The 27,238-nt window shown below is 33.6% G+C and overlaps 1 protein-coding gene across 1 annotated transcript in view; it reads right to left on the reverse strand.

Moving 5' to 3' along the window:
- ELP4 (elongator acetyltransferase complex subunit 4) overlaps positions 1-27,238 on the reverse strand; it is a 235,566-nt gene that overhangs the window by 111,134 nt on the left and 97,194 nt on the right. The window contains exons 7-9 of the mRNA XM_008058326.1: positions 25,197-25,385; positions 10,157-10,265; positions 7,305-7,411 (exon numbers count right to left, since the gene is read on the reverse strand). Of these exons, the coding sequence (XP_008056517.1) occupies positions 7,305-7,411; positions 10,157-10,265; positions 25,197-25,385 (405 nt within the window). The remainder of the gene's footprint in view (positions 1-7,304; positions 7,412-10,156; positions 10,266-25,196; positions 25,386-27,238) is intronic.

A 27,238-nucleotide genomic window follows, 5' to 3' on the forward strand; every position in this document is an offset into this window, starting at 1 on the left:
GTGAAGCTGGGAAAATAAACAAATTAACTGATGAGCAATTATAGTAATATATAAGAGTCACACTGAAGATTAAAATTGTACACGAAAGTAACTCAGTGAATACTTTGGATGGGCCCACCAGCTTCTCGATGGAGGAGACGGAGAGTTAACTTACAATCCACATGGCACGGGAAGGCCTTGAAAGAATTGGAGGGGTGGGGATCCTGAACATCTGCTGTGCCAAGGCACTGAGGCAGGACTAAACACGAAATGTTTGGGGTACAAAAGTATCCCCAAAGCTACCTAAGTCACAAAGCTCAAGGACGGCATAGTTATTAAGTATTGGTGTTACAAGCACCTTGGAGGATATATGAGCAAGATGTATCTTCTTACCTACTGGAATTTAAAAATACTTTTAGGTGAGGGGATGGACTAACTGTGTCATCATCATTTTTTGTTTCCTCTTTTTCTACCTTCCTTAGACACCATCAATGACACACTGTGGGAGGAAGTGCTCCAGAAAGTCTTGTGTAGGCTGGACAAATTCTGCTATAGCAGTTCTATATTGGCTTTAAAAATAGCCCTTGAAACACTGTAATATAATTTTCCGGGAGTCAAACCATAGAACATCAAAATAAATGTCTGTGACTATGAAATGTAGGAAGAAGGAGAAGATCTTTTTCCTTCTGTATCTTTAGTCGATGCTGACTCTGTATCATCCTGGTCTCAAAAGTTACGATAATCACATTACAGATAGCATGGTATCTTCATGAGACTCATGGACTGAAGGGTATTAGCAAGATTCTAAATATTTGACTTTGCTTTGTGCAACCAGCTCATTATTCAAATAAACACTTTCCTTAAGTTTCCTGAGTAAAATGTAGTTATGAATAAGTATAAAAATAGTGCAATGTAAAATATTAAACTTATAAAATGATGATTTTTATAAAAAAGTTATTTTTGGTCAAGGGGCCATAAGATATTTTAATCATATTTCTTAAAGAAATAGGATTCATTTTGTAGCTATAAGTTGAACATCATAGGTGTTGATGACCATACAAAAACCTTAAGATATATGATAGTCAAACACAAATGTGCTCTTCCTTGCCAAATGAAGCAACACTGTTCTGCCAGCCACACAAATGGGAAGCATGTGAAATGAACACAAAAGCAAACAGGCCTGTGCGGCCTTAGGGAAAGTCAGCAAGATGGCAGTTTCAATCATTCGGAATAATACTAAAGCTGCCTTAGGCTTTTCTCAGAATGGAAACATGTCACTATTACTGCAATATTTCAACAAATCAGAATGCAGAGAAAGAACACTTATGCAATCACATTCTGGAAGGGCACTTTACCCAACATTTAAGTGGAAAACAATTATAAGGAAATTTCAGAAAAATTGTCAGTGAACATAAATGACTCAGGAAAAAATTGTTTTTTCTTTCAAAGTGCTTAATAGATTTTTCAAAAGCTTGCCACTTACAATTTCCTTTTGCATTCTCTTTAAGGAATTATTAATGCAAAGACAAATTCATATTCAGCGGTAAGTAAAAAGTTTGGTATTCCAGCTGCCAGGATGAAATACTCATTCTTCCCGGACACAGTACTATTATTCTGGAAGGCTTGATCAAAGGGGAATAAGCTTTCATAACATTTATATAGGAAGTTAAAAAAATACTTCAAATATTTTGGGAACTTACCTAATCAGTATACTTTTAGCATGTGTCTAGTCATGTAGCCATCTTTGGTCAATCATCAAAAAATCAAAGGCAAATTGGCATGACTCAACCCTAACTTTAATACCGCATGATTGTGTCGTGTAAGCTTGTTTTGTGTGAGAGCTGCTGTGGTTTTAGCAGAGAGATTAACAACCGGACCTAAGCTGGCCTCCAAACCTTGCCCTGCTGATGCCTCAAGCTCTTTGAAGTCTGACCATCATACCTGGCAAAACAACAGTGGGAACTAGGGTGGTGTCAGATCTAATCAAATTGTTTGCTGCTGCATAGCTAACTATGGGGTCCACTAATTGGCCCAATTGAGGATTATACCTTTTGCTACAGATTCAAGACAATAATTTAGTTAAATGACATTTTTTTTTCTTATCTCTTCTAATTAAGATTCCAAAGTGGGAAGAAATAGGATTAGACAGAGTCTCAAAACTGTGTTCTCCTTAAGGTGGTATGCATTTTTGATAGGTTCGCTACAGCATGTGAAATATATAGAGTATAGAGTTAAGTGTGAAATCAACTTTTGCAGATTCTGTGACGCCCATGTGACACTACTAAATGTCTGTATCACTTGGGAATGAAAGTATAAACATTGGATGGTAATTTAATGAATAATTACCAATGTAAGCACGTAAAAAATTACATTTCCATAGTTAAAGAATGTTAATTTGGGTTTATTTCTGATAACTGATTTCATCTGTATGAATAGATGCCTATACTCAATTCTGATTTTTTTTCTTTATGCTAACTGCAGGACAACTAGGAATTACTTAAAACAGCCACCAGTATTTCTGGAGGGCATCATTCTCAGAAACAGTATATTGGACTATAGCCCTTGATGCTACAACTTAGGACTTTCAAGCTAGACATTTAACTTTCCATTATTTTATTCTAGTGACATAATTGTGAGTTGACAAGCAAAGTTAACCATCTCTCTCCCCATCTCTAGATATAGTAAATATATAGTCACCTTTCTACTTCTCATTTAAAAACTGGAAAGGCTGTTGAAAATAAATGTGGGGAAGAAAGTAAACCTAGCACTAAAGACACCATACAACACTCCAGATCATTACACATCGTAGTGACTAGCACCTTTGTAGTTTGCAAGAGTTTACGCTTTTACAATATGCAAAAATTTCAAATAAATCTGTTTAATATCAAGTTATATGGTAGTATTATTATAAATATAATTTATATTGATGGGACTTACTATGCTGGTCTTAATACTTCTGAATAAACCTATTAAGTACGTACATCAAAAACAATAGCTTCTTAATAAAAACTGGTTGGTTGTTGGGGGTGATGGCTCAAGCTTGTAATCCCAGTATTTTGGGAGGCTGAGGTGGGAGGATCCCCTGAGGTTAGGAGTTTGAGACCAGCCTGGTCAACATAGCAAGATCCCACTGCTACAAAAAATAACAATACAATTAAAAAAAAACCAAACTAGTTGGTCAATTATTTTGTGAGAAAAAGTTCTTGGTGACTGGACAGGTGCTGAGGTCTTGTATTCTGAATTAGGAGTAAGGTATAAGACAACACTGAGTATACTTGATCTACTCTGCCATTCTTCACTCTCAGCATTCGTTTAATCTGCCAGACCCACGCCCATTCACTATTGATGATAACTATTAATTCTGAACCCATTAAAGCCTATATAAGTACTGCTAATCTTTACATTGAAAGTCTATAGTAAATACTATATGTCTTTTGTATATTTCAGTGTAACCCAGTGACCACACTCTAACTTGATCTTAGAAACACTCAATCTTAGAGCTGGGAAGTGGTCCCACTACAAAGAGTTTGGGGTACCTTAATGGAGGCTACAATTAATGTAGCATACATTACAATTTATATTAGAAAATTGTATTACTAGAACGTGTTAAGATATGATGAAGCTGAAAATACAAAATCAAAATAGCAAAATGATGAAATGCAGTGAAAATGTTGCTTTTATGATGTCATCAAATATACAGCCACATTTCAAATTTGTCCAAATCTAGTTTATGTATTATAACTATATCATAATTACTAATGTAAAAAAGAAACTGGCTCATGATAATACCAATGTTAAAGTAAGCGAAGATGACAAGTACTGAAAAATGCACGTTAAAGTAGTTACTTTAGCTTGGAAGTGAAGCTACGCATCCAAGTTATAAATCTTAGCTAAGAAGGCAGTGCATATGGGTCATTTGACAAGTAGCACTTATGTAATATTTATAGTTGTATTATTTGGACTATTTAAAAAGCTCCATTCATAATTTATCTATATTACATACATTTCAGCAAAGATTCTCTAAGTAAATGACCCTAATCTTAGGCAACAGATACAAAGATAAAATACACATAGCTTCTGTATATTGAATCTATTATCACATCTTTGTTTACAATATTAAATCACTATATAAAAACATAAATATGCCAGTATAGTGCCTGGTATACAACAAAAGCTCAATACATGCTTTCTATGGTTAAAATAAGGTTAAGTAAGTTTAGGTAAACTTGAGCTGGTTAAGGTCAAGGAATAAGTACTATATTATGTTTAAATATGCTAAAGTGTTATAATGTACAGCTTATAGGAATAATCAGTTTTCTAAGAACTGGAAAGCCATTTCTTTTAACCTGGAGACATACTGAATCAACTTTAAACTTTCATGTTCACTTATCTAGAATGCATGCCAGAATTTTAGCATCATTAGTATTAGTATAAGGTAAGATTCTGCTATGGTTTTATAGAGGGATTGATTTACAGAGCTTTATAGTAACAGGTGTTAGTAAAAATTTGTACTGCGATTAAAGTTTCCACTTGACTCTGGACAATACCAATGCATACTCCAAGAAGGAAGAAATATTCTTTTGACTTCTCCAAATCACTAAAAGAAATTGGGGACTACAAATTAAAGTTGCTCTACCTGTTAGAAGCCCTTGGTAGCTACTGGTAAAACAATCATCAGTTTTCAGACATAAGAAGGGCTATGATCTAACAAATCAAAGAAAGGGTACCCTAAAAATAGAGATGAAGTGTTTCCAGCTATGTCTCCCTCTGAGACCATGTGACTGAGAGTAAATTCCAATGTGTAACAAATCCGTCTGCATGGAATCAGAAAAGTTATTTCTGGCTTACCTGCCAAACCACCTTTTGCTTCTGAAATTTAAGACTCAGATTCAGTGGCTGGTATATTTTAGTCTCTGACTTTACAGATTAATATAGTGTACTTAAAAAAAAATCAGGTCATTAAAAAACATTTATTTGCTGTATATTTTAAAACAGTGCCTTTGATAGATGACTTTACCCTCAATAAAGGAATTCTTGAACTAATTACTTTCAAGTCACTCGCCAGATTCTATAACATATCACCAAGACTTTGGTGTTGGGATATACATTTTATAATGTACAATGCTATATTTAAAACATTTAATTGTAGGCAAACCACATGATTTTATTCTGTTCTAATTATACGCATATATATTTATATATATAATTTGATTTGGTTTGTTTGATTATTTAACTTATATTTTTTCTAATCACTAAATTGAATATTATGGCATAAGTAAGTTTTTTAGAATGTGTTTCACTTATACTTCTATTAAAAAAAAAAAAAACTTTACTGATTAGGTTATGAGCCAAAAATGTACAAGATTTGATTGGTTGTATTCAATTTAGCTTTTTAAAAAACAACTGTCTATTTACGTTTTGTTTTCAAATATTGCTTCTAAAGTACAGGGTGACCACTTATAATGATTCTTAGTTTAGCATAGTAGGAAGAAGTGAGAAAATGGAACAGAAACTTGTGTGGTTAATAAACGATCTTTCATTAGCTCCAGTAGTGAAGTGTAGTCATGATTAGAACCTAAAGGTATGCAAAGGAGAAATCCTACTTAACATTATGTAAGTTGTTATTTCTCTTGTCTCCCAACTCCCAATAGGAGAGGGGGAAGAAGAGGGAGAGGGAGAGAAGAGGGAGAAGGAGAAAAGAGGTAGGGGGGATGGGGGGGAGGGGGGATAATTTTTTTTTCACTGAGGAATTACTTGCTTAGTCCATATGGAAATGTTACCTTAGATGTGGTTTAACTGAATACAGATGTGGGGAAAAAGGTGCCACATGGAGAGAAAAAACTTACATCTTTTGTTAAAAATATAAAATGCAAAAGAAAATGATAGGTATCCTTTCCTTGTGACACTAAACTATAACTTTATTTCTCTAAAAGTTTTAAGCGATATTATGATAAATTACTCAGTATTCTATCAGAAAAACTGAAACAATGTTGAACAATTACAGTGTTGGGTTCCATTTCAATGGTTTCTTTTGAGAACGAAAGCAAATTAGCTCAAGAATCACTATTTCTCCACTCACGCTCTTTTGGCTTTAAGTGGCTTTTGAAGGGAGTATCCCCAGATGAGAAAGTTCTAACACTCCTGCAGAGATGACCTGCTTGAAGAACTGGCTGTCTGATTAACTATTAACTGCTCTCAATAGGATTAGATAATTAAGGACATTGATGACCATTAATTAGGAGGAGGGCACATTAATTTGTCACTGGATAGGGCCCTTACAATGATTTATAGGTTAGTGCTACTTGCAAATGTGAAGGGAAAGAGAAAAAGAGAGAGAACCATTAAGTTACCTTATCAAGTGGCCAGCTTAAAGAGGGCAGAGGGTCAAAAAAGGGCCAAAGTGGTCACTTAAGGGTGAAGTCCCAAACACCAAAGCAGTGCCAAGCCACATTGACCATCATTTGGTGATGAAGTTAAAAATATGCTAATTTATTGGTGGCAATTCTCTCTTTTTATGGTTTCAAGCAGTTAAGACAAGTGGCCTGCTTAAGAGCTTTTCATTTGAAAAGAGATTAAACAAAATGGTTTGTCAAGGCTGCTTGGCTGTTTTATGTCTTTGTTGAAAAAAATTGCACCGACTATACCGATAACTATCACATCACCCCAAAGCCATCTTTCTCTGAACATTTACTTCGTTAATAAATACATCAGTTCTAATTGCTTAATAGTTCCCTGTTCATTTGCTCTTTAGCAAGATTAAGTTGAAATAAATCTTTTTGCACTACTACTTTCTGTCATCATTGCTTGCATAAAGGTCACAAAAAAACTTTAAGTGTTGTAGAACATTTACTTAAAGATATTAGTGTAAATTATACTTTGCTTAATTCCACACATAAAGGAAAAGGTAATTTCACTAAGGGTAGAGAAAAATGCTTTAAAAATGTAGATGAGAATCCTCTTTTTGTAGCCATACACAACTGTGGGTAGCATTCACATTCTATACACAAGTAAGCATAGCTCATTAACATTTAATTAAATCTGCTTTTGAAAGCCTTGGAAATATGCATGTCATATTTATCATATAACTTCGGAGCTCACTTTTAACAGACAATTAAAACAAAATCTTTTTTTGCTATACTCTAATAATATACCATTAGAATAAAAGGATATTCTAAAAAAATTATTCAACTACACCAAAAGAACTTAAAAATATTCAGCATGAAACATGGCCTAAGAATTTCCTCAAAGTGAAAAAAAAAGGCGCGGGGGAGAAGGAGATACTATTTGCCCCAAGACTGTAAATTTAAACATAAAAATTCTCTTACCTCAATGGTGAATAGCTTCCTTTTTAATTTAAAAGCTAAGTCTTTGACATCTGATTCGTCACAAATCAAATTATTAAGCCGAGGAATCTGCCGTATATGAATCAAGCCTTGTGGAAAGGAAATTTAAAAAAACACTGAAAAACGCTGTCATCGGATGCATAAATTAAAGAGTCTTACAGCAGAATCCTGTAAATTTACACACAAGCATCCTCCCCTTTTAAAACTGGGGCTTACTACCAGGAGCAATGAAGCAAATGGTGTGATTATACTCAAGTAATCAAGCAGAATAAGATAAACAGAAATCCTTGTGCGAGGAAAACTAATTGCACTTTGGTACAGAAGTACAGATGTAAAGAGGGATCTTAATACTTGTCAAAACTACAGCCGGTTTGTGTGTGATTTTCTCTTGTATTTACAGTAAGCAAATATGGCTATCACCTTGCTTGCTGCCCACGGCGCCACTGAGCGATCTTTATTTTATTAAATGCACCAGTAAGCAGCCAGCAAAACAAGGCTCATGGGTTACTGATAACCAGGGAGGCGCTAGTGAAAAGTAGTTCATTTTGTACCTTATTAATGACTTGAACAAATCCTTGAAGAAAACTACATTTCAGAGCACATGCTAGGACCAAACATTAACCCCTCTGCCGTCCCAAGACTCTCATTTCTGTGGCATGGAAGACCTCTGTGTGGCTGTGATAAGCTGTGCAACAGTGCTAGGTAAACCGTGAGCTTTGGCCTCTTGTCAGTAGAAACACTTGCTAATTTTTTCTGACAAGGGCACTGGATGGCTTTTGTGCAGCCAAATGTAGTTTCTGACTAAACTAGGGGTCATTTCCCACAGATGAAGACATGGAAGGTTCTTCAGTGCATCTTTCTGCCTGACTCAGTTCAAATTTTAAAATCATGATTCCAAGGACAACAATCCCTAAACATGGAGGGAAAGGCAGATTACAGATTTGAAAAAATAAAACTCCAAAAACAAAAAACCCAGATAAATATAATTGACAGAACTGCGTCTCTAATGCACGGTTTTGTGTGTCTGAATGCTTAATAATGCACACACTGGTTTTAGTTTAAAATGGTAAACCTTCAAGGGTTTAGCTTTAATAGTGGCCCCTTCCAAAATAATTCACTAAAATATGTGACTTAATTTTTAAACTTAAAAATGTAAAAGGTGTTATTAAGAAGTCAGCTTTTAGCTACAAATTAGAAAATTTCATATGTACTTTTTAGTAAAATATACTTATTAGAAATAGGCACACTATACTTTTATGTGCACATTTCTCATTTTAACCTTACATGTGCTTGTTTGGCTATTAAATCAGGAGGCCTTATAAAATGAATGAATGATTTAATCATCAGCTTTTTTTATTAACAGTTTACTAGTTTTCAGAACCACTCATTACTTTGTGGAGAATAATTTATCAATTCAGAGATTTTAACACAAAGAATCATAGCCTTATAACCTTTGAAATGTTTTAATCAAGATAGTATATTTTTAGACTACAAAATATAATTTTCCTAATTCATAAGCTCATAAAATTTATGATAGTCCATATGTAATTTACTAAGGTAACACTTAACTTGAATTAAAAGACAATGGAAATAATAATATATTAATGAAACAGTTAAGTCATAATAGCTTTCTTACTACCATAATGAAAACGATATACTAAATGAGATACACAGAGGTTTAACCTGGGCCCTACTATATGCACATGTATGCAACTCAACAACCATGAGGAACATTATTTTATAGTAGCTCTTGCTCACAGCTTCACTTTTCTAGACTTTAAAAAAATACCTGATTGTTGGCTTATCTTTTTTTTTTTTTAAAGGCGATAGATACTCTGATTCCTTAAAGTACTGGCCAACTATCATATAAAGCATCTTATAATCTTTAATTATTTTAATAATCTTTAGTTCTTTAATTCTTTTAATTCTAATATGTAAGCCAACAAAAAACCTGCCATAGTCTCACACAATTGCATCTTATACCATCTTATAGCAGGCTTCAAATAAGCTAGTCAGTCTTTAAATCAGAGTTTTCCAAGAAGTACAGTCGTTCCACAATCATAATAGCAATAATTTTCATAGACTCAGAATAAGTAAACAGGGAAAACATCTGTTATTTACTACATTCTAAATTCAGTTTAGACCTATGCTATTAAGACCTAATTACAAAGCTTTATTATTCATATGGATCTATGTAAGAACCTTTATCTTAAAAAATCCCTAACTTAACCAAATGATTCAGATATTTTTAAAAGTAAAAACAAATAAGTAAAAAGTCTGATGAATTCACCTGAATTTATATCAGAGTGGCAACAATTAAGTTTGTTCGCAATTCAAACTATCAAGAAAATGAGTAAACAGAGAGAAGTTCTTATATAACCAGAGATGTTCACTTTCTGAAAATATAACTGACTAGGAACTTAAAAATATAATATAGAATGTATATTATAAAGCTAAGCTTTGTAATGTATAATCTGCCACACAAAGCTGTTATTGTTAAAATCAACATGATATTTGTTTCAAACATGGCGAACAAGTATGACTGATTTCATGGCAACCTTAACGCACTGGAACAACAAAACACACATCTGACTGTGCCATGCCTCAGTACATGGGGTTGAGTCCTTTCAAATAGCTAGCACAGCCTGCAGTCTTCAGGGAGTTTGGTGATAAGATGCCATGGATGACTGGCCAGGAAAGAAAAACATTTAATAGGTATGGTAGAAAACAGAATTCATGCTACTTGACAGTAGATATTCGGACTGAACAGGATGCTTCCAGGAACCCTAGAACCCTCCAGCTCACACTCTTCTCATTTTGAAGGTGCTGCTTACCATGGTAGTCTTTATATAATGGGTTGGTTCCTCTCTCAGAACCCAGAAATGATTCCAGGCCAACTACTGTATCTGACAAGTTTGTGATACGAGCAATAATTGCTTTATTCTGTAAAACATGGAAACAAATAGTCATGTTAAAGATACAGCATCTAAACAATACCACGATACCATCTCAAAGACAAATTGTAGTGGAGACAGACTATCAGCATAAAGAAATAGTTTAAAAACTAAAGCTACTTAAGGCTGAAAACTAGATGAAACTATGACCTTAATTAAACATTCCAACCCACGTAGTTATGCTATTCTTATTCAAAGAGCTAAAGGGAAAACATTAAGTTGGTAAAAGACACAAATTGATTAGTGTTGGCAGAAATTTTTCACTTGTATTAGGGGAAAGGCTACTTTTATTCTCATACACAACTAGTGTTCAAATAGCTTCATCCATGGTGCACTGGAAAATCTGTCAGACAGCAGGATTCAGAGGCAGTAGATAGCACAGTAGCAGGTAGAAGGCAAGGGTCCCACTGTCGTCTGTCAGCTGGGACTAGGTCCCAGCCCTGTGACAGCTGAGGTCCTCTGTGACATATTAGAGACATGGAAGGGTCCAGCTAGAGACTGCAACACGGCTAGCTCTGGAGTCTTCTGTTGCCTCTTTCCAGATGCTGCCACCTGGCTCTGGGATAACAACAAAGGGAAAGAAAAGATGGGTCATGACTGACACTCAGACCAGCAGCCCATTTTTTCTTTCCCAACACAACCTGCAATAAGCTGAATACTGCTGACTACATCTTAAGTAATGACCTATTTGCCAGGCTAAAACAATACAGTAATACGTTTCTAACTAGAGTATGTCCAGTTATTAAGTGGTACAAGTTCTAAAATACCCGTAATTTCATGTCTATTAAAAATACAATCATCAAATACCTGGTAGATTTTTCTGAAATGTTTATTTATTGGAAATCCAGTATTCCTTTTAGTCCCTGACAGGGCGGTAGGTCAGAAAACTGTAATTATATGCTATAATATCTTAGGATAATTTTTTGCTCTGAAGATCAAGACAGGCAGAAAAATTTCTTGTAAATTTTTATAACTTTGAAACTCCCATTTATACATTGGCAACACCCACAAATTTAAAACTAATCTTTGAAGAAAAGAATAAGAAATTAAAAGGGTTCAGAAAATTTATCAGCCTGCTATGTTCTCTGTTAGAGAAGAGACCAGACATAAACAAAGATTTTCACTTTCTGAAAATATGATTTAAAAATGAACTTACTGGTATTCCTGTTTCTTAAGTCTGCTTATGAAGACTACATAAGAATAAAAACATAAAAGATGGCTGGTCAATATGATCTGACTTGGTATGAAATATATAATAGCCTGCGTCACCAAACATTCTGCTGAAATGACTGGTTAACTCACACCTAGGGCAGTATTTGAAACTCTTCCATAAGCTGGAATGTCTGCTATATAAAGAAATGTTTCAGCCTTTGAATCAGTAAAAATAATTACCTTAATTGTCTTTAATAAGTTCAATCACATGGGCACCAAGTATAGAAAAACAAACATAATTTGGAAATGCCTATTTTTCTAAGGCAATTTTTCATTCAATGGTGAGAAAATAATCCAGATTGATTCCTTACTTTCAGTTCTGTGCCACAGGGGATGGTTCTACTCCAGGAATAACAGGGGCTTCAGAGGCCATAAACATGTTCCTCTCAATATTTCTTTAGCCAAAGACCATTATATCAAACTCATCCAGGTTGGGTTTCAGCCAGTTATTCTTCACCCAAACAAAAATGTCTGCCAGACATTCCAACAGCTGGGATACAGTTCACAATGAGTCAACTTGAAAATGATTCATTGTGCTGAGGACTGAACAATGTTGGGGTGGGGGCGGGGTGTGGCTGCATTGGTAGTGAAGGGTGAGAACAAGTGGGAGATGAAGAATAACCATGTGCTTCCCCCATGAAGAAGAACCTTGGATAACAACCAGCAGGCTCTTATCATTTCAGTTTTAGTATAAACTCAATGGGGAAGAGTGCTCCTGTCACGGACCTCAGATGAACAAGCACTTAGAAAGGCTACTGACAATATTTCTTAATCAACAAGGTCAGATTTCCTTTTATCTATACATAAAAGACTAAGCCTTATATCTAAATATCTGAATTTAAAATGATAAAAGTCCATTTTTGTTAGAACTCAACTATTCAAGATTTCAGTGAGATCAACTAGGACTTTCCCAATTATATGAATAACAGAAATTGTAAAATTTGAAGATGAGAATAATTTCCATTATATAAGCAAAGTACTGTGCTTTTAAATGGTCAACCTGACATTTGTTAATCTCAGAGTTTCTTTCTTTCATTTATCTTAGAATTCATTAATAAACCGTTTTACAGTCTGCAATGTTTATCAACTTTGTAAGTTTTTTTAAGGTAGTCTGTGGTAGATTACAAAAAATTATCTACTATACAGAGGCAAAATAACGAATTCCAAATATAAGTGGTATGTACAGCCTAGATTTCAAAATCTCTCAGAAACTCATTCACATATTTCATTTGTATATTTCTAAGTTCCATAGGTTTACATCATAGTTATTAACTACAAACTGAATTATATTTTAAACTTTCATGAAACATTAGCACAAGAATAAACTCTTTATCATACTTATTACCATAAATAAGTTATAGTTCACAGTGACCTTATTGTTTTCTGCACAGTTTTTTGTAAAATAGTTTATATAATGTTGAAAATCCAATTAATTTTGAAAGCTGTACAGATATCTGAAAAAAATCTAGACAAAAAAAATGAAAAGTATGTATGAATAACATCTAAGTTTCTTACCAAGATAACTTTTATCTTTATTATAAAATCAAATCTTCCAAAATTTGTAGAAGCATAAAAGATATTCAGGATTATAAATGTATGTAACAAAGTTAAAAAAATTGTAATAGATTACTTAGGCAACTTCAAGATGTACAAGGAATATGGTCTAATGATGTAGTTTTACCTTAAAACCATTCTTGCCAAAAGGTCTTTCAAATCATATTAACACCAAGTGGTCTTTTAGATAAAGGTAGGTGAACTTACCTAAAATAATCTAAAATTAACAGCTTAAAAAAAAAAAACCTTAAAAGTATAATGATCACAACTCACTTTAGCAGGAATACACTACACATAATAAACTGTCATAAACAGCAGTGTTCAGAAAGTTTTAGTATAATGACCTGAACAGAGGTCTTGAAACTGGCACATCCACATTCTCATCCTAACAGATTCTAAGTATTTTTATGTTATTAGCCAAGATGCAAAACCTCTTTGGTCTTTAGTACATAGTTGGAAATGGAGAAGCAGAGGTATTTGTGCATCCATTACTTAAATTTGAACATAACCGCTGTGTTAATTTTGAGGTTGCTACATCATAGTGACTCACTTGAGTAAGGACATCCAGAATTTACCGGTATGGGTACATTAATGACCATAGTACATGTGTGGTATAATGACATTACCCAAGTACATACAGTGATATTGCCATCCCTCTTCCTTGCCCATCTGGATGTGAAAATGTAGGCTGGCTCAAATATCCTTCTTACACTAGACAAATATCTCTTTGCTTCTAGGTGAAAGTTGTCAGCTCTGGATGGTGGCCAAGACATGACTAGGAGGGAAGCCAGAAGAGAGGAGAGCCAGTGTCCAGGAGTTTTAAGACTTTGCTGGCAGTCTCAAATAGCATTGTGCTAAGTTACATAAAAGCCTCTTAAAATTTTCTGTAGCAGTGTAATTTCTTAATTAATCATTTAAGTTTAAAATATGTCAAATGTTATTGCAAATAAGCATGGCAAATCAGAGTATCCAGGTTTATAACTTATATTTCCATTTTAATTTCACAAAAAACTTCAGAGTTTTTGTTTTTACTATTCCCTGTTTGGTTTCATAAAATGTTTCTTGTTGGCTTTTATAGAATTGCAACACATTTTTTATTAGGATACCCCAAAACTGTTAAATTTTAAATTAAGAAAGATGAATTTAATGCTCACTTTCAAAACTCATAAAGTCAAAACTATAAATTTTGTTAGGGGATTAAGATTCAACTACTACCATATAAAGCTACCAAAATATTCTAATAAAAATAGTTCAGATACCGACTTAGAGCTATCAAGTAACAGAAACCTCAAATCCTGAATATTTCCTTAATTTTTGGACCTAATAATCTCAACAATATAAAAGATGCAATTTCTATCAATACAAAATATAATTTCCAGGAAACATTTTAACAAGAGAATAAGAGGTAGTTAGCCAATAACTTAATTATCAAGTTTGAAAGGAATAAACCAATAGACATAAAGCACTTATACAATGTCTCAAATAATAAGTTCTTGGGTTACTCAATTTATACTATTTAAGAAAGATAGCAAAAATAATATGAAAGAAAGAGTTCTCATTTGACTATGGCACAAATATCAGACTTGGGACTACAAGAGCATGAAAGCACTATTAAGTCTGTGCACTACTTTATGTTTGATAGTAGTACATGATATATTGTGTGTATGGGGGAGAGAGCAAGGAGGGGAGTACCCTCAAGAAACAAGAAAAGCAAGTATGTTACATTCAACAGTTCAATTTATAATAATATTTTCTGAAAAATGACATGCATAGAAACATGAATATACTAGGGCTTATGACATTTCTTTGTTATGAAATCCAAAAAATAAACTTGGATCAAAGGATAAATTGAGGGATTTTTAATGAGGTTATTTATTTTTCCATGCTTATTAAGTTCTCCATTCTACAGAATAACTGTAAAATAACAAAATGATTCCTATTAAGTTTGCAATTTGCTACAAACTTGTCCTGCCTTCTTCAGTTGTTGCTTGAGTATTCAATTTTTATTTTACTAAAAAATATTTGATGGTGGGAAAATAATTCTGCTCACAGTTATGAGTTTAAGAAAAAATATAACTTTATAGATCAAATTATGCTGATGCATATTTGTAATAAATTAATAAAAGTATTAGATTAAAGCTTTCCAGATTTCACACTGAATTTTATCCAAGTCAAATTAACAGTTAATTTTAGTTCCAGAGAGGAAATTTTGTAAATTAAAAAACTAAATTTAATTTTACTGGTAGCATCAAATACTGATATTCATGTAGGGAAATCACAAAATAAACATATTTTAGTTCTTCTTCCTAAAGCTTAAAACGTATCCACAAAGGAGCTAACTGCTGAGTAAATTGTCAAATTTTACCAGGAATAAGCAACGGAGCAACATCTTTTTGTGTTTTTCCCCTCATCAAACATTTGATATTTTAATTTTGGCATGAAATATTGTTTCTTTATAACTGAGACTTTTTTTTTTTTTAAGAACATATGATTTCATTTCCAGAAATACTGTTTACTTTTACACTGGCCTCAAATATTTTCCAGAATGTCTATATCAGTTCTCTTTCTTTTTCAGTGTTATTTTATAAAACATTAAAAAAAAAAAATCTTACCTATTCTGAAAACTCTCAGAAATGGGATGAAAAAAATACTAAAACAAACAGGCTGTCTAGAACAATGGGTACTGTATAGAACAATATTCAAAATTAATTTTAGGCATTTCTTGTAACTACACATCATCTAATTTCATATTATAGAAGCTAAATACAGAGAAATGTGTTTGTGTTTTGTGTTTAAAAATGTTTTGTGGCTAACTTCCTAAGTTAGAAATCTGTTCTTCCTACTTTATCCTTGAAAACCTTAAGATGCAATTCACAGATGTCCAAAAGCTCACGCCTGGCCTGGAAAAACAATTGCTAATATCCAGATATCAAACAGAGCATCCAGCTGATGTTTGTGAAGCAGTGAAAGGTTAAAGATACCAAAGTTTAAAATCAGCTTAGAATAATCCCATATTGAGTATAAAATTATAGCCTGTCATCAGGAACAGGCTGCCAGAGCCAGGTCCAGATGGGAGACTGGCTGGGAAAAAGGCTGAGGCAGGTGGGAAAATGATGGGAACTTGACGGAAGTCAGGACTACTCCCTCTGCTGGCAAGGTCCTCACTTGCTTGCATTTTTAACAAATGACTAGCTTTTCTTTAATAATTTAAGATATAACCAATACATTATGTAAGGTGTCCCCTTTTAGTCTGCTGTTCTGTGTTTGCACATTTTCAAACTCATGATATTTACTTTCACCAGATTAATTTGTCAGAGATATAAGGATCCAAAGTTTCACCAGGAGGTCCAATTATTCACCGTGTAATTTAATTGCATTATAAATATAAGCAAATATAGAATTACTTTTATAATACAAGGCCTTTAAAAATTCAGGATGCCTCTGAATTAAGTCTGTTGACATATATACTTTATGGGAGAAAAAAAATCTCTTGGAATACGGACTTCACAATCTCTTTCTCAGGCTCTGCATAACGCCCCGTAATGAAATAATATAGAAATGAACCATATAAATCAACTATACAGGGAACAAGGAAACAGCATGTCACAGCAAAGCAGCATAGATGTACAGCGCCAAACCTACCTGATCATCTAATGATCTGAGTTTACAGATATTATGTACTAATATGTAAAGAATTTAAAGAATTAGTGTTTACACAAAAAATTTGCTAAATTTTACAGAAAAATTATTCAATATTTGATTTTCAATGTAAGTTAATAGCTGCAGCAAAAACATTTAGTCAAAATCTGTTCTAAGATTTTGGCCTACAACCAGAAGCTCCCAGAACAGGAGGGATCAGCTTTCACCCACTGTTCTCATCTGAATCCTGGCTTAAAAGCTATTCCAGCTCCCAGCTTTCCAGAAGGCTCCATCCCAGGAATCCTTGCCTGCCATTTGGTTTGCTGATTTTAATCTCTCAGGACTTTCTTACAGTGGCTCTACTATGCTGAACTGGCACTTGCTTCTAGAAGTGAGTTATTATTAAACCTGTAGGTCAATTGTGGCACTAACAACTCTTTGGAAGCTTTCAGCCACAGTGTACAATTTGCTAGTCTAATTAAATATTAATTCTAAGTGTTACATTTTGTGGCTAAGAGCTTTTATTTTCTATCATCAGCCTGGAAGAGAAAGAGGTTACAAGGCTAATTTAATCTCTCCTCTGTCCTCCCCAACATTAAAGATTAACTACATAGAGTGCAAAAACATTATTAAAGAAGCAAGGACTCTTTATATAGTAATAATAATGTAATTAATAGTCAAGGGCTAAAACATAACATTACAACATAATATCTGGCCTGGTACTTAAATTATAATTAGTTACAAGCATGTTTAGTCTCAACATTAAGAAATAAGTATCATTCTTTTTCAAAGACAGCACACTTTCTTTAATAAGGGAAGGTATGCATCCAAGTATATAAATAGGAGTCATTAAAAACTCTCATTTTCTCACACGTATTTTTCAGATAGCTTTTAACACCAAAATTTAAAAGCTTGGCAATTTTATTTGTAAAACAAATATGAAACTAAAAAAAATAAAGTTGCACTTCTTTTCTGTGCACAGACAGTGATAGAGAAGATAGTCTATAACAAAAATAATGCAAAGAGGCTTTCCTCTATTTTGTCCTACCAAGTTCAAGTAGACTTCGCATATAGGTCCCTCCCCACTTCTGCTCCCAGAACAGTTGTGTCCATGCGTGGACACTGGGCATTATAAAGACTGCGCAGTCCAGCAGCCAAAGATTCCATATGCCCAAACAGATGACTCAATCTCCATATCGTGATGAGACGTTTCACTATTTATATCATTGATACAACTGAAGAGTTTGGTGCTAAATAGCCCTTTAGATAACAACCACTACTATTCTAGGAACTACAGAATAAATCCAAAATGAACTATAATATCACAAAGTTATTTTAGAGAAACCAAAAAAAATTAAACTAAATTTATCATTATTTTATGGCTTATGAAGATGGTTTAATAAGATTAATATAATAAAAATTTCGAAATCGTATTTTTAAATTTAAACATGAATCTTACTGGCAATTTAAAATGTATTCTATTCTTATTTAATATGCATATTAACACTAAGACAAAATGATACATATGCTGCTACTAAAATGCTCTACATAGACAGCAACTTAGAGATAATTTGGAGTTGATTTGTGTAAAATTTCAATCATCCTTAACCAAGAAAGTAAATTAAATATATAAGTATAATGCATGTAAACTGTGATTTTAAAGATAAACAGATTCTCTTTACAACTCCCTAGACTTATACAAAGTTACTGGAATTTGACATTAAATTTGATGTAAATTTGATGTAAAATTAAAGTGGGTTTAATATGATTCAGTTCCTTTTTAAACTTTTAAGTATGTCAATTGCTTACAATTTCAGATTAGTTAAGAAGATATGGAAAAATCAAAGGCAGACTCTCAGAATATCCTGATTAAGGAAAGAATTCATTAAAAAAGACACTCAGAATATCTCACTTTTCCTTTAGTAATTGATAGCTATGATCAAGAGTAAATCTCCAATTTTTATCACCAAATATTCTTAATAAAGTACACTTTAAAAGATCGTTTAAACAGCTTAATTACATGACTGAAGATGATGTTATATGGTTCTATAATGATACTAATATCAACAATTACTTTAAAAATATTTTCCAAAATTTTATAACTGTAAACTCACAAAAGTCTGTGGTTTCTTCACCATGCAATTATTCTTAGGTCTTATTTTAAGAATAAAAGATTTCACACTGAGAGAAATTCACAAGGCCACTGGAGTCCACATTTCACAATCCTATATTAGTGGTTAGTTCTAAAGCAATCCACTGCTTGACTTAGAGTTTAGCTGCTAAAATACTCAGCATGAATAAAAAAGTTTATGGATGTGAAAAGTTTTGTTCTGAGTTTCTCTACATAGAAATATACTATATCATTTACTTCAGTGGGTTCAAAGCTCTAATAGATTAATATTGTAGAAGGCTAATTTAAAAACATCATTAAAATAACACAGTAAATAAAACCCATTCAGTTTTCAAGAGACATATTATAACAAGGCCCTTTCTTTCTGCTTTTCATCAGAAAATAAGTTTTTCTTGGTATAAGCTAACTAATGCAGGCAATAATTTTCTTTAGTGAGATAGATGGGGAAAGAATTCTACAGAACAAATTATTATAAAACATTGGTTATATGATAAAAAGTAAATAAGGCTATTAATCGACCAAGTGTCAATGACGACAAATAAAATCATGCTATACCCTAGTTTAGGTATGAAATCTGTTCTGCATTAAAAGTAAGTCAAATAGTTTATCAATGCAGTTTCTCTAAGAAGGTACATTAAATGCTGGCAATACTTAAAATTATTCTAGAATAGAAAATATTTCATATTTTATCATCAGTAATGTCAAGTTTTCGTTCCTACATTATTATAGTTAAGCAGAAATTTAATTATGTTGTTGTTTATAGTTAACAATTCCTTGAAAGTGTAGATTATGACAGCTTGAATAAAGACTGGAGTAGATTTTCTTTTTGAAAGAAAAGCTGTGAGAAAGATAGAGAAAAATAAACTTCTATTTTAATGACAATTCTGTTTCAATATTTATTTCCTAATAATTTTAGGTAAAAGTGCTTTTATTCAACAAAATAATTTACAAATCAAGAACAACTTGTCACAGATTATGTTAAAAAAAAAAGCCATAAGCTAGGGGGAGTTTATCCTCCTTGCTACTACAATCATCATAAGGCACAAAGCTAAGTTTTTATATCCAAAAAGAATAAATGTTATTGGTCTTCATTTTCCTCAAGCATACAACTGTCACTGTTAATTGAAAATAAAATTACTTCAAAAGTCACAAATGTTTCCATAATTTGGAGCTCGATGACAAATTTTGCTTATAGTAAAGCCAATTCCCATTTATAGACCCAAAGAATTACAGTTTCATATCTTGCTATATATAGAAATCAAAGTTATATGGTATAAATGCGTTAAAGTGATCACTCTCAAAACAAAGTCTCATTAAAAAGTTTTGAAGGGTATAAAAATATTCTATTTCTAACAGTCAATGGGGGAAAGCAGCAGAATGTGCAATGTGCCTGAAATAGAACAATCTTTATTAAGGGAATTTATACTAAAGTTGTAAAAAGTTGACATGATATTCTTATAATTAAAGTGACATGTAGGAAGAGTTTAAAGATAGGGCTTCGTTATTTTTCTTGGACGCAACCTTTCCTCTTTTTTCTCCACCCACAACCTTCACTCGACAACAGTTTGAACAGTTGAGTTGTGAGAATGTGAGCAGCTGCTGTTATTATAACTAAAGGTCTGTCTCCTGCTTGAGTCTGAGAGACCACATGTTCGGCTGTCCTCTCATCTTGCCATCCTCACCAATTAACTATTAACATGGAGGGCTGTACACATGCTCTGGGGGGCTCTTTAACAGGCTTCTTGGCGAGTGCAACAACGACACAGCAGGGATCTGGGAACTGAGTCATGCTGGAATATGGGGGAGCCATCCGCAGTGCTGCTCCTTCTAATGACGCTTCACTCCACAGTTCAGCACGTAACAGTCTGTATCGCACTTAGTCATTTTCACATACGCTTTTAGCTCAATGTCTTTGCGCAGGTACTAAAACTATATTCTAGCAATAGACATGAAAGTAATACTACTTCACAGGGAAAGTTGTTTAAGACTATATCTATTTAAGGCATTCATAATGTATTTGTTGAATAATTTTAGTGTTTTCTTAACAGATATTTAGAATTTATTTTTATACCCTTGTTTCAAAGTATGCTTGTCATTTTCTTCCTGTGGTGTTATGGAAATATGCTTTAACTCAAAAGAAATAAAAGATTTATAGTTTAAATTTGTGAAGCTAACCATAAAATAATTCAGATGCAAATGAAAAAAATAATTCTTGTTCACTCTACTCACAAAAGTCTTATGATAACAATAAGTTAAAACCAGTTTTGAATTTGTCATTATTTTCCCTATTTTAACTTTTCCCCCTCTTTGCAATTTCCTTAACTATGTGTTCTTTCCCTACAATGAAATTAAACATGGGAAGCATGCCAAAAGTACAATCAAGGGTAACTAATCATTACTGCACAAGTCTGACAGAATGCTAATAACTAACGTGAGAACACTGATTGGCTGGTTTACCAATTCAAGAGCTACTGATATTTTTTACACAGTACTTTTTATATAGTGTTAATTTATATTAGGCACTCAAAGGTGCCACAGTTTTATTATTTACAGATGTCTAATTATATGACATTTCCAAGGATCTCAAACTAACATTCCTATTTCCTGCCAGAAACCAAGTTACCATCAACTACCAAGCTCAAGTATCCACATCCTTACCAATACCACTTTTCTGTTCCATCCTGCCTTCTACATTGCTGTGAGAACTCCATGGGTCTTGTTTGCTACTGTATCCCTGCTGGTGCTTAGAACAGTGCCGGTATTATTTGTTAAATAAGAGGATAAGCTAAATTACTCTTAGTCACTCAATCACCATTTAAGCCCTGACTTCTAGTCTCCAGCGACAGCACTGGTCACAGTGGAAAAGAAGTTATGTATGATGTTAAGAGTCTTGGGACAACATGGTGATGCTACTACGTGGATAGCATCTTATTCTCTTTCCTTTGCCTAAAGAATGTTATTTTCTTTGCCAGTCTTTAAAAGAAGTCTTATTTCCTATTTATACTATGACTGGTCTGAGCAAACTTAAGTTTTACATTTTCTTCAAAATGTCTTGATATAAAGTATATGGTCAGACAGTATGCTGAAAGAGCAGGGAAAAATTTGGATAGCCATCTGACTTATCTATGCCTCCTAGTCTGTCTCAGGCCTAACCGATGAGAAGACCCTGTCAGTGTCTTCCATAGCAACAGGCAGAGAACTGAAGATTTCTATTGTTTTGATAGACTTTTACATCTTATTTGTTGTAGCCTGATCTGTTTACATAGTAATAGTGAAGATGACAACTGCTAATACATATTGAATGCCTACTGTGTGCCAGCACTATGTCAGTAGCTATTGCTAATCCTCTGAATTGGGTATTTTTTGCTCCATTTTTACAAAAGAAGTTGAGGCTGAGAATGCTAACACTTGACTAAGACCATATAAAGAATCGGATCGATCTGCCTCTAAAAGTCTAGGCTCTTCCTATCATTGAAGGCTACTTTGAGCACAGTTTCTCTCCATTTTGACTCGGCTTTAGTACCTCTGCAGAATAAGCAGCACAGCACAGTGGTTGGGAATACAGTAACTGGAGGGGACTTCTTAGATATAAATTCTGCCACTTACTAGCTGCATGCACTTGGGAAAAGATAATGACAATACCAGTCATATCAGGTTAGTATGAGAATTAAATAAGCTAATAATATTTGAAGAGTTGAGAACTGCAGCGGCCTACCATAATCACTATGTACTTTTTATTAAATAAACTCACAGATCCCAAGTTATACATATTCATATGTCTTTGATCAGCTCTTGAAGCATACTGCTTCCAATTCTTATTCTCTTTCCTTTGCCTAAAGAATGTTATTTTCTTTGCCAGTCTTTAAAAGAAGTCTTATTTCCTATTTATACTATGACTGGTCTGAGCAAACTTAAGTTTTACATTTTCTTCAAAATGTCTTGATATAAAGTATATGGTCAGACAGTATGCTGAAAGAGCAGGGAAAAATTTGGTTTTTATAACTCAGTTGATAATAATGCCAGAAGACTACAATTGAACAGCATTGCAAAACTCTCTAGGAAAGAAAGCATGAAAGACAGGAAACTTTTAGAAGGTTGCACAGTTTTTTTTTAAAAGACATTCTCTGTTTGGAGGAAAGTGTCTTAATTCTTGGCCACACTCTGCAACTTTATACTCATCACCAAAGTGTGACCCTGTAGTTGGCCATTTCCATTTCAAAGTAACCTTTTTATTGCTACGTTAAAAAGCATAAATTTAAACTATATCTCTTCCAGTTATATAAGGGCTTAAATATATCTGTGAAATATCAAAATTAAAATATTGTCTCATGTTCAGACATCCAATTCACCTCATCATTCAATCATTATTTAATCAGCAGTAGTGCAGACAGGCTGACTTGGTGTCATCTGATAGTATCACGGCTGTTCCCTTTACAGAAGATAAAAGAATCACTGTCACAGACATCTACAATGGGTAGAAAACTCTCCTCTCCAGGTAATGCAGACGATGAACAAAATGGTTTGTTTTTGCTTTTTGGCACAGTCCTTTTGGAGCAAATTGAAAAATTACATATATACATATGATTATTTCATAATTTGCTTTGCAATGATGCACAGAGCATACTTTTGTCTTTTTTTCCTTTCTTGTCTGGAATAAAACCTTTTGTTTAATCTTTACGTGTACTAATTTAACAGATTTTTACAATGGTAGTTTTCTCTTTAAAAATGCTGAATAATAATAATGCAAGTCAAAAAGTTTTTTGTTTTCCTAATGGAAAGTTAGTGTCATCAAAGGTAGTTAATAATTCAAGACACATAAAAATGTAGTGTGACACAGGGGAAGAAGATTACGTTGTAGAGTTAAACAGCTCTGAGCTTGAATATCAGCTTTAAATATAAAACTGAAAAATACTGGCCCTGCTACTTATTCATGGGGTAACCTTGTGAAAACAGGGGTAAAAACTAACTATTCCTTAGAAATAGTGGTGAAGATGCAAGGACATAATGCTTGTAAAGTGTTTGGCATGTAGTACATGCCTAATAAATAGCTATAGTAATAGCACACTTGTAGTATAGTATAAATGGTAGTATTTTCACCAGTATCTGTTAGGTCTTTTCATGCTTACTTATCAGCAAAATAAAAAAGTTTACCATGTCTAACCAAGCTATTATTAAAGTATTAACTTTATAACAGTTTAACATCATTAGCAATGAAAACAATACGAGTAGCATGTCTAAGATGATTGGAGAAAGGAGTTTCCCTATAATATCTATACATTTTTAAGCTTATAATATTTTTAGGTACATATACAACCTGTAAAAAGTCCTTAAGGGAAACCTGAACTATACGCTCATGACTATTATAAATAAATACGTTCTACCAGCCGAGGAGTCCAAATTCAATTCTTATTTACACCAAACTTTTCAGTCATATTTGCTAGATATGCTGTGTATAATTAATGCAACTAAATGACAATTTAATAAATTTGCCATTTTCAGGTAGTGTATGGAATACTAAAATTACATAAATTTATAATAAAGATTCAAATAGCTTCAACAATTAAATATTAGAAACAATTTTCCAAGTAAAAATTAATATTCATTTAATTAACATTCATTGAATATCTAGAAAAAGTCTAGGTACTATGCTAAGAATTTTAAAATTACATTGATTATTACCATAAAGCCATATAAAGAAAAGTTAAAATATCTTGCCATGCCTCCATGGATATTACACTGTATTAGATATATATAAGATTATTAGATATATAAGATTGCATGCTTGAGGCAGGTAATAAGTACTTTAGTAAACAATACTAGTACTAGAATGTTTACTAAACATTCTAAACTAGTGAATGCAAATACACAATTAGAATGTTATCAAAGAGCCAAAAGTTGTCTGAGATTATGAACTAAAATTGTGTTAAAAATTCAAATGAAAATACATTGATTCATTAGTAAAAGGTAAAACTATAAAATGATTAGAAGAAAAAAAGACTGGAGGGCAAAACCTGGCAAGACTGGAGAGATGAAGAAATCCCTAGCTATCAAAAAATTAATAAATTAAACTTCATCAGTATCAAAAACTTCAGCTCTTCAAAAGACACAGTTTAAGAAAATAGAAAAGGCAAGGCACAGACTGGAAGAAAATGATTGCAAAATTGCAGTTAAAAATATATCAAGGAGCTTCACAAACTGATAATGAGATTACCCAAAGGTGTGGTAGCTCACACAGCCTGGGCAACAGAGTAAGACTCTGAGACACACCCAGAGAGAGAGAGAGAGAGAGAGAGAGAGAGAGAATCAACAATGGGTTATCATGGAAATGCAGATTAAAACCATTTCACTACCAGTTAGGGGAAAGTGGATCTGAACAGTTCTTACCTGGATCAGATGTGTTGGCATTGTGATGATGCAGGCTGAAAGAGAGGTTCGCAGAAGACCTCGGAGGACATAGAGGAACCGGCTCAGGCCGTGACTGCTACCACGGTTTTCTGTACAGCAAATGTCATCTCCCCATAAAGGTGAGCCAAGACTCTGAATTCCTATTCTTAGAATGTTTTTCTGTTTTTTCTAAAGGAAAATGGAAGGAAGATAAATGTGTAAAGTTTTGCTAATTAATAGGATACTTTCTTTATCTGCCATTTCTTATTTATATTTATAAAATCAGGGAATAAAACAAAAACAAAGCGTTAGGGTGATCATGTCAATAGATGTGGTTAAAAACATTTTATGTACCATTTGTAAATAGGCAATATAAAGGAAATCTTTTAGATTACAAGATTATTAAAAACAGCACAACTAATTTTTTTCACTTTTGAAAAATCTGAAGAGTATCACAAGCCTCAAGCTTTAAATTGTATCTAAATTTTAACAATGGTTATTCTAAGAATTATGTTTGAGGCAGTTATAATATACAATGAACCACAAGTAAATATAAAGAAAATCTAAAACAGAATGCTTGCAAACTCATTCTCAGTATTAGAAAATTCTGTCTTTTAATAAATTCCTTAATAGTTCTCATTTAATTTTATCTTACTGCCTAACCTTTTGTTTGAAAAAAGCTTAAAGCTGTATAACTTCTTGGGTTTACATTTTACACTCACCTCTAGTTTTTCTTCTTGCATGTTTTTTTTTTTTTGAGTTGGAGTCTCACTTTGTCACCCAGACTGGAGTGCAGTGGCCGCTCCCGGCCACCGCAGCCTCGACCTGCTGGGCTCCAGCGATCCTTCCGCCTCAGTCTTCCAAGTAGCTGGAACTACAGGCAAGCACTACCACGCCCGGCTAATTTTTGATTTTTATTGTAGAGATGAGGTCTCGCTAAGTTGCCCAGGCAGGTCTCGAACCCGTGGGCTCAGGCAATCCACTCACCTCGGCCTCCGAAAGCGCTGGGACAACAGGCTGAGCCACCGAGCCAGGCCGTAATTTTTTTTTTTTTTGAATTGGAGTCTTACTCTGTCGCCCACACTGGAGTGCAGTGGCACGCTCCTGGCCACCGCAGCCTCAACCTGGTGGGCTCCAGTGATCCTACCGCCTCAGCCTTCCAAATAGCTGGAACTACAGGTAAGCGCTACCACGCTCAGCTAATTTTTTTGATTTATTGTAGAGATGAGGTCTTGCCAAGTTGCCCAGACGGGTCTCGAACCCGGGGGCTCGGGCAATCCACTCACCTCAGCCTCCCAAAGCACGGGATTACAGGCTGAGCCACCGAGTCCGGCTCTCTTCTTGCATTTTATTTAGCATTTATGACTGACATTAAGGTCATAATAAGTGACTGATATTTATTAGGAAAAGAACATTTAAAAACAATTTAAGAAATTATAAAATGACTGTCAATAAATGTCTACCAACAGATGTGTTCATAATTCATTCTACTGTTTGGGTTATTCTAACTGAACAAATGTTTTGTAAATGCTTTTCTTAGCAATTCGGCAACATTTCTGGGCAAAAGAAGAGGCGTTAACAAAACCTGGCACATGCAAATAATTGAAAAATAATTACTACAACTCAATGGGAAAAATCAAATGTTCACTCTTAAAGCCATAATTTGAGCTATGTGCTACTTTAGATATGATTGCTGGTAACAAGTTCCTAAAATGTATCACTTGCTATTGCTATCAAAGATCATGAATAAAATTTATTAACCAACTAGTTATCGTCCAACACAATGTATTTATTTCCCTGATATTACAGATGAAAACTGTGCATTTCTTTTTCAAGTAGAACTTACTGGCAAAGGAAAGAAGGAAACTTTGGAAAGTTAGAAGAGTAAAACCTGAGGGAACATTAGCTAGTAAGATGAACATGATAGAGACTTGAAGTCTGGACTATGGAACTAAGTTGATGTAGGACTGTGGCAAGACACATACATTAGTCACCCTTAGTTTTTTCATCTCTAAAATTAAAAGGAGAGAAGAGAATATTGC

This window comes from Carlito syrichta, unplaced genomic scaffold (assembly GCF_000164805.1).
Source record: "Carlito syrichta isolate Samal-C Ts95f unplaced genomic scaffold, Tarsius_syrichta-2.0.1 Scaffold303297, whole genome shotgun sequence".
Taxonomy (NCBI): Eukaryota; Metazoa; Chordata; class Mammalia; order Primates; family Tarsiidae; genus Carlito; species Carlito syrichta.